This window comes from Cottoperca gobio, chromosome 6 (assembly GCF_900634415.1).
Source record: "Cottoperca gobio chromosome 6, fCotGob3.1, whole genome shotgun sequence".
NCBI classification, from domain to species: domain Eukaryota; kingdom Metazoa; phylum Chordata; class Actinopteri; order Perciformes; family Bovichtidae; genus Cottoperca; species Cottoperca gobio.
This window is the reverse complement of record NC_041360.1, coordinates 2,697,172-2,705,803: the sequence shown is the minus strand read 5'-3', so window position 1 is coordinate 2,705,803 and position 8,632 is coordinate 2,697,172. Positions and strand designations below refer to the sequence as shown.

Here is an 8,632-nt window from a genome sequence, read left to right as displayed (position 1 = left end):
ACCGTCACCATTATCCGCATGTTCGCTCCCGTCTGTGTCTCCATCTTGACTACTGTGTCTCGAGCTGCTCCGTTTCCACCACGTTAAACTCGCCCGCATGATCTAAATCCACGACATCGGCATCCTCTTCAATAAACTCCTCTTCTTGAAGGTACAACGAGTCTATTGACGACTCACTGTCACTCGATTCTGTCGAAATATCCGAGGCAGAGTCCGACATCGCCACGTCTGCCGCTTCTGCCGTGTCTGTGTGTTCAACTGGTGGACTGTGTTCTACTTGTGACGTCAGAACACTACGTCGGGTGTTTCCGGTAGCGACAATGTAAACATCGGTGGTCGACATACTAAATCATGATTTATTAAATACTGCAATCATTGTGTCATAAATAACACATAATTTTACACCACAAATAGCATCTACTATCATCAGTAGAAATTCATGTTTATCATTTCGTAGGCCCTTAAAATGTATTATGGACCAAATCCTTTCTCCACACAATCTTTATAAAATAATGATTTCCTCTTATGTTATTCCAGATTGTAGCTTTATGTGGATTTAAATTATATTTTCTAATATAGTAATATCGACATAAAATAATCTGATAATTACATTTTAAGGCAATTTTAAGGGTTTAAAATGTGTATATTAAAATAAATGAATTCCTCTTACCATAGTTTACCAGATAGTAAAGTAAAACATAAACCTTTTTGATATTTTATAAAAGTCTGATTCAATGACGCCATTCATTTCCTCAAAATTGATGACATTCATACCCCCTTCTTGGTCTTTTCGAATCAATTGTTGCTTATTCTTCCAAATCTTAATTGTTTGACTGGAAGATTATGAATTTAAGTTTGTATGTTTTCATGAATCTTACTTTTTAAAATTGAAATACAACCATGAAGCATCTGAAAAAATAGATACAGCTATAAAAGGCATTTGGTATTTGGTCAAAATCCTTTTAACACATAACTGATTATGTGTTTCACATTTGTTACATACTTGGAGAGCCTTTTTACCACATTTAGAGCCTGCGCTGATGTTCTTTGTGCATGGAATGAAAGCCAATTATCAGGTATTTGATTATTTTGAGAAGTGCTCCTCTACCCTCTCTTGGGTTGCCGGATTAAGGGATATACCGACAATGGTCACAGCAAGGGTCTGGAGATCAGATCTTATCAACAGATTAAATTTATGAGAGAGTCTACAGTTCTGTTCTTGCCATTTTCTGATGAATCAAGTAAATAGTGAGACATATCTTTGAGATCATTTACTAAATAATTTCAAATATCATGGTAGCTATCATGGTAGTGATATGAACTGACTCCTATGGACTGAACCTAATTTCTCTTCTCATCAGGTTCTTCAACTATTGTCTGAATAGTGACCGTTTAGAACATGTTTGGAAGGCTGAAAGTGGTGACTGTTGAAAAGTCAGCATCTCCAGAGTCCTGACGATCATAAGCGGCTTCTGCGTCTTGCACAACCTGTGCTAGTTGAAATGTAAGGAGATCCTTCAGGAGTGGACAGAGGGAGTGGAAGATCCAGCACATCTGATTGAACCAGACATTACTTCACCTTGTGAGATGACAACAGAGCCCGATAACTTAATGTAATGAGCATAGAACCGAATATTGAACACCAGGTTTTGAGTTAGTTGTACAGAGATGCGGCTCCTCATGGACAAAGAAATGTAAACTTTTAAAATAACTAAATAACACAATGTTGCATGTCAGTCACGCCCTTGCTACCTCTATCTTGTGACTGCTGTTCTTTTTTGTTAATCATGTAATGTTTTGTTCCTTACATTTGTTTTTTAAAAGTTTGCTTATATACATACACTGCAGTCTTTGTAGCTCTTTGATATTAACACATTATCCCATTCAAGTTTATTTTATAAGTCACAAGCTTCAGAAGTTGTGTCTGTACTGACCAGGTGACCAGTTCACCTACCAACCTGGCATCAGGGTGGATGACGCAGTCATCTACCTGATCCAGAGATCCCTCTCTCACCTGGAGAAGGCTGGGGGCATTGTGAGAATCATGTTCTTTGATTTCTCCAGTGCCTTCAACACCATTCAACCCAGGCTGCTGGGGGACAAGCTGGAGTGCATTCTGGACTACCTCACCAACCGTCCACAGTACGTGAGGACCCAGGAGTGTCACTTGGACACGGTTGTCTGCAGCACGGGGGCCCCCCAGGGAACGGTTTTGGCACCGTTTCTCTTCACCCTCTACATTGCAGACTTCACCCATAACACAGCAATGTGTCACCTGCAGAAGTTCTCTGATGACTCTGCTATTGACGGCCTCATCTCTAATGGGGATGACAAGAAGTACAGAGAGCTGACACAGGACTTTGCCCTCTGGTGCCAGAGGAACCACCTCCTGCTCAACGCAGGGAAGACCAGGGAGCTGGTGGTGGACTTCAGGAGGCGCCATCATTCCCCGCCAACACCAGTGAACGTCCTGGGAACGGACATCAAGATTGTAAAACCTTACAAGTACCTGGGTGTTCACCTGAACAATAAACTGTAGTACAAAAACAGCCGTAAACTATACCAATGTTATCGAAACACAAACTACATTCTAATAGCCGTAATTGTTGTGCATATCATAGGCTCAATAACAACATGTAACCACTCTCAGGTGCGTGCACGTCATCTAAGTCCACACAACAGTATCCGCAAGTGGAAAAACATCCTCCCAACGGAACATTTCTGCTCCACGTGCACAAATGCAATCCTGTCAATACGGGACTGTGACGAGTGCTGCTCATCAAGTTTGTTTGTCACTTTGTCATCACTTTGGATAGAATAAAACAGTGACGTGAGGTGAGGTTCATGGCTGGTGAGGCACTCACTCTTTCAGAGACAGATTTACAAATATATGATTCTTGACACCATGAACATTGACTACTGGTTATGTTTCATATATGCACACACACACACACACACACACACACACACACACACACACACACACACGTAAGGTAAGGTACATATTTGGCTCTGCACCCTCCATGTGTTCTAAATGTTCCATCACAATTCCACAATTCATTCTCCTTCAATACAAATTAAAGTATAGAGTGGTGTGTCAAAAAACTGATTTACTGATCCTTCTCGACAAAAATCTCCATTACTTTTTACTTTTTAACTAAACGGTGCTACAGTGCACCTGACTCTGATGTTAGCTAGCAGTAGCTTGTTGGCACTTACCGTCTCTGCGTAGAAGAACAGCAGCAACACAAACCTGTGGGCTCACGTGCGCCCTCTTCAGTGTGACAGAGTACTGTCTGCCTCACCTGGTGTCTTCTCACTATGGTTTTATGTCACATCAGCAAGACTAAATATGTTACATACATTAACTGGACTATGGAACGTCAGGACGCATAATAAAAGTGTCTGCAAACATTATATTGGTGACATACAGATAAATAGTTTGCGCCAAATGCATGCGCTCAATCTAGTTTGCGAGGGATTTTGCAATCCGAGGGGAGGGGAGGCTCGCATCTCTCCTGTATCTGAACAGAATATACGCAAATTCAGCGATTTTGACTATAAAAATGATCAAAATTATTGGAATCATACAGAAAATACATTTATAGCACAGACCATTGGAAGAAATAATAATATTTACTTTATTTTAATTTTTTTACTTTTCATGCCCTTCTGACTAGCTCGTTGTTACACACACTGTGAGATAGAGATCGAGCAGGAGAAAAAGAGAGAGGATGGTCTCTTCTCATACTTTCAGGGGCATCGACACACCAGGGACAAATATTTATGTTGAAATAAACGTGAAAATCCATTTTGCATAATAACAGCATTTATTTATTTTTTCATTAGTTGTGGTTTTTGGAGAGTTTTTCCTTATCCAATATGGTTCTATATACATTTGAATTGATTTGATTTGAAGATCCAAGTGGCATGCTACAAATTTAGTATTTCACTCACATTAAGTATGCACATTAGGTCAAGCTCGAAACTTCACATAGTTTTATAATGCAGGCTTTGTCTTATCAATTTGGAGTCTACAAGCCTAAGCGAGTATAAACCTGCTGACATCACTGTGGCATCATCAGGATTATTTTCTCAGACTTGACAAAGCTCCCTCTTAGAGACGGAAGACATTGAACAAAACAAAGAGTACAAGATGATGACACAATTCATAGTTTTAATAATTATTAACACGTATAGGTATGGATTTACACTCTGTTCATAACTTTGTTTTTGATGCTTTATGTAGTTTTGTACATATTCTGTGCGTGCAAGGCAAAGATAAACATGACGGTAGAAAATAAATTTTCCCCCAGGATGAGAAGCAGGCTCAGGCCGCTGACAGCACAGGGAGCTGAACTGAGGTCTGCTCTTCCAAAACACACACCATTCTCCACAGCCACCCTGAGAGTTTGATAGAATAAATATATTCCTGTTGCTATCTCACACAATATCTGATCATATATTGGTCATATCTGGTTCTCCTGTGCCATGATGGACATGGTGAACACATATACTGTATGTGGTTGTCTAATGCAATGACTGAACCTGAAATGTCACATACCGATGTGATTCCACAGAAATATGCAGAAACATGCAGAGCTTTAGTGTCCCATGTGTTAATCTGGAGATTCTAAAAGGCTTAAAGTGAAACCATCTTAACAAGGCAAGATATATTTTTCCCACATGTATCATGTCACATGATGGGATTGTTATAAATGTTGTAAAGGAAATGAATTGACATCATTCTCAATGTATAAAAACTGTGAGAAAATAACCAGAAAATTGGGCTAATTTCTTCAATTGTTATAATCTTTTTCAAGATGTTGGGAGTCACCTTTCTGTAGTAAGAGCAGAATTTGTAAGAAAAACTGGGAGGTATTGGTAGAAAAATCTATAAACATCAAATTAAGGCAGAACCTTAAGCTTTATGTTGCTGAATCTTAGCCTGGTTCCAAACCTCGAAGTTGCTACCCACATTTGAAATTTTACTGCACGATTCAAAGGTCTGGTGCTGTTCTCCTGATTGGATGTTTCCTCTGCTGGAAAAACAACTGAGCCAGTCAAGGTTTTTGTGAGCATAACTTCAGTTGAAGTAATCATCTAAATGTGCCTAAGGCAGAATCTGAACAACATGGTGACCAGAGTGGATGAAACCGAAACAGCTATCGAGACTGTTGTAAGCGGACTGAATGAAATAACAGCCTTTAAATGAAAACATTAAACTAGAGGCATTCCCTTACAAGAAAGGTATCTATGCTGTTCTAGCTGTTGGTTTTGAAAAACTTTAATTCAGCAGTTGGCCCCTGTCGTATATGAGGAAATGGTATTCAAAGTGTATTGCTGTTTCCTTCCTTGATAGTCTTATTGTGTGGGGCAGCTGTGGTTTAGGAGGTAGAGCGGGTCGTCCACATCCCCGGCTCTTAGGCTGCATGTCGAACTGTCCTTGGCCAAGATACTGAACCCCAAATTGCTCCCAAAGGCACAGCCATCGGTGTGTGAATGTTTGAGTGTGTGAGTGAATATTGACATGTATTGTAAAAGCGATTTAAGTGGTCGGAAGACTACAAAGGCGCTATTTAAATGCAAATCCATTTACCATTTAACGGAGGATAAATATTACCTAAACAATGACAATCGTCAATGTGCACTATTGAGGTCCTGCAGTAAAGTTACATCCAGTGGCGTGTGCTAGAGGGAAGCAATGGATCTGGTCCACAAACAAAAATGTCTAATTCATTGCTTATCAGTTTCTACCCGCTGACAAACAGCCTCACCTGTGTTCTAAATAGCGAGAGTGATAGAGGAGTAAGAAAAGGGAATTACTTCTCCTGCCAAATTGTTTATGTGCCTAAAAATAGTAGTGACAGCTGGATCTAGTGACCTGGAGAAGAATCCCAACTACACTGATGAAGTAAGGAAAAAGAGAAATAAAAACGACATTATGGAGAAATAAAATGTGCAGCTGCTGCTGTGCTTACTCCTTACGACTTTCTCCCACACAATGAGCCCTATCTGTTTTTTTAGTAAGCTAACATGATTACGGCAAATAGAAAATCCTGGTACATGCTTCATTAGACCATAGATAGCATAGCACAAGTTACAAATACACTGTGTTGTTATACATGAATGGAACAGTGAAGACTAGAAGGAACACAATAAACCTTTACTGCCCTATGCACTCTGTGGGCTCTCAACTTTAAACCAATAATGGGCCCTTCTTATGTAGTAACCTTATGTTATCTCCCTGAGCATGGTACTTTAACAATAATGAACTGATTGGTACTGTACTTCTTCATTCATGCAGTTTACACAATGTGTGTCTGACATAGTGGAAATCTGATTTCAGCAGTCAGTATCAATGCATCTTTGTGCGAGCAGGACAGAAAGCTCATAAATTTGATTTGAAAGCTTATTTTTTACTTGCCAGTACGGCGTCTGTTCAGAGACTGCGATGTAATTGCAGGACCTCAGTAGTAATAGTAAGCATTTAAATGAAAATGCATGACATGTTGCAAAACAGATTACTTTGATTGACATAATACAAACTATCTGATATTTACTAATGCTAACACAGCTTCTGTCTCGACTGTAGAATGTCATTGAGTACGTGGATGTCACAGTGAGTGTTTGGGGCAAAAACCTCCGTCCCAAACAGCTAGTGACAAAAACATAAGCAGAGGATTAAGAGGGGATTAAAAGTAGGATTTAAAACATCATGCAATCAAAATTTTGAGTCATTACATTACTAAAAATCCCCAATTGAAAAAAAGAATGGGAGCAAATGAGCCCAATGTGTCTCAATGAAGATGATTTACCTAAATCTAAATCACAATGAAATATGTCAACATAGTTGAAGAAGCCTTTTTCCTGAAACCTGGTCATCTTCTGGAAAAAATAATTCAAGAAGGCGAAGTGAAAAGATACAGACTCTCAGGATCGTTAATTACTTCTTGAGCCTTGAAACCTCGGATCAAATCATAATGATAATATGTATAAGCAGGTGATATAAATATGTCTTTGACATTATGTGGCAAATCCTAATGTGTTGAACGACACTCAGAAAAGTTTTGTTAAATGAGCCATCATTTTGTGGAGAGTGGACAATAAAGATTTCACAAGCTGAAGCTGGCTGTGTCCCATTTCAGACTCCTTGGAAGGACTCGGCTGTCATTGAGTCTTAAAGGTTTCCTCAGACTGAATGCAAAGTGAATTTAAGGGCTGAACAGCCTTATATTACTCAATGCAAAGATGATATGAACATCTTTTGCCCTGCATGGTGCAAATTGAGGCCGAGTTAAAAGTGTTCAAAATTTTTCAACTTGAGTTTAAAATGACTTCTTATCCTGCAGCTTTATGGTGCTAGTTTATCAATGTTCAGAGATTGAGAATATATTCATAATGAAGTTCCTGGAAATGTTTGACCTCAGTCAGAAGATGAGCTGTCAGCATACTAAAGACACAGGTCTTACATCTGTACATTTGCTGTTTGTGGTAAATAAGCAGTGAGTGCAGTAACAACCAGCGGTCGGAGCTGTACGAATAAGGGCTGCCACACACAAACTGAAACAGATGCTAGATTGGGCCCTCCTAATCAACTCAATCTCTAAAGATTTTCTTTTAAATCACATTTATTTTCAGAATGTTGCACTCAAACAGGTTATTGCTAGCAGAAGAAGTTTGTTTGATTTGAGTTGTTCTAGGCAGGTATTTGACCACTGGAAGGTTTGTGCTGTCCGTGATTATTCACCTTAAACAGCAGCTGTGCAGATGTTAGCTGTAAACTCGTTGTGTGCACTAAACAACATTGTGAGGCTTTTAAAGACAACACTCTGACATGGGACACAGCAGCTGTTTTCTACAGGAGGGTACAACATTTATGCTGTTCTCAGACTTTGTGTACCCTCCCAGTTTCTGATCTCAGTGATGTCACAGACCTCTCCCTCCTCTCCCTCCTCTCCCTCCCAGGTGTGTCGTTTGTTCTTATATTAGTCCGTCTGTGTGTGTTATTCAGAGAGAGGGGTCTCAGTTCTTTGGTCTGCTGGCTCTGCCTTCATTGTGTGCTGTTTATAGAGCGCCTCTCCTCTCTCCTGTGTGCTGTTTCTCACATCCACCGTAGCTGGTACTGTGCCGGGGCTTTTCACTTGAGGGTTATCTGGGGATTCAGATGCAGCTGAGATTGTGCTGGGGGTCTTTTCTTGGGGTGGTGGGGACACCAGCAGTTTTTCTAGAGTTTGGGGACATGGTGGGGATGTGCTGGGGCTCATTTTCTCGGATGTGGGGGTTACAGGAGGCTTTTCCAGGCTTTGGGTTAGAGCTGGAGGCCTCGCCAGGATAGGTGGAGCTTTGTCAGAGGCTGCAGTTGGACTGAAGAGTCGGGGTGCTGATGCTTCTTGTTGAGCCTGAGCTGTGGAGGAGGGACATGCTGAGCCTGGGGGGTGATGATTAGTTTTAGCTACCGTCCCTCCACAGCCCGTCCTGCCTCTCTCTGCCTTCAGCTCCTCCTTCTGGACAGCCTTCCTCTTGTCTTCAGCTGTCTTCTTCCCTGTGTCACCGGATGGATGGATGAAGAACAGACAGACAGATGAAAGAATGTGTTTGGATCGCAGAGATGAAGAAAAACAAAGAAACT

The 8,632-nt window shown here is 40.5% G+C and overlaps 1 protein-coding gene across 4 annotated transcripts in view; it reads right to left on the bottom strand.

The window, feature by feature from the left end:
* Positions 1-4,157: 4,157 nt before the first annotated feature.
* carmil2 (capping protein regulator and myosin 1 linker 2) overlaps positions 4,158-8,632 on the bottom strand; it is a 50,842-nt gene continuing 46,367 nt past the window's right edge. For all 4 annotated transcript variants that reach the window (XM_029433573.1, XM_029433575.1, XM_029433574.1 and 1 more), the window contains one exon: positions 4,158-8,545. In XM_029433573.1, coding sequence (XP_029289433.1) covers positions 8,007-8,545 — 539 coding nt within the window. In that variant the 3' untranslated portion in view covers positions 4,158-8,006. The remainder of the gene's footprint in view (positions 8,546-8,632) is intronic.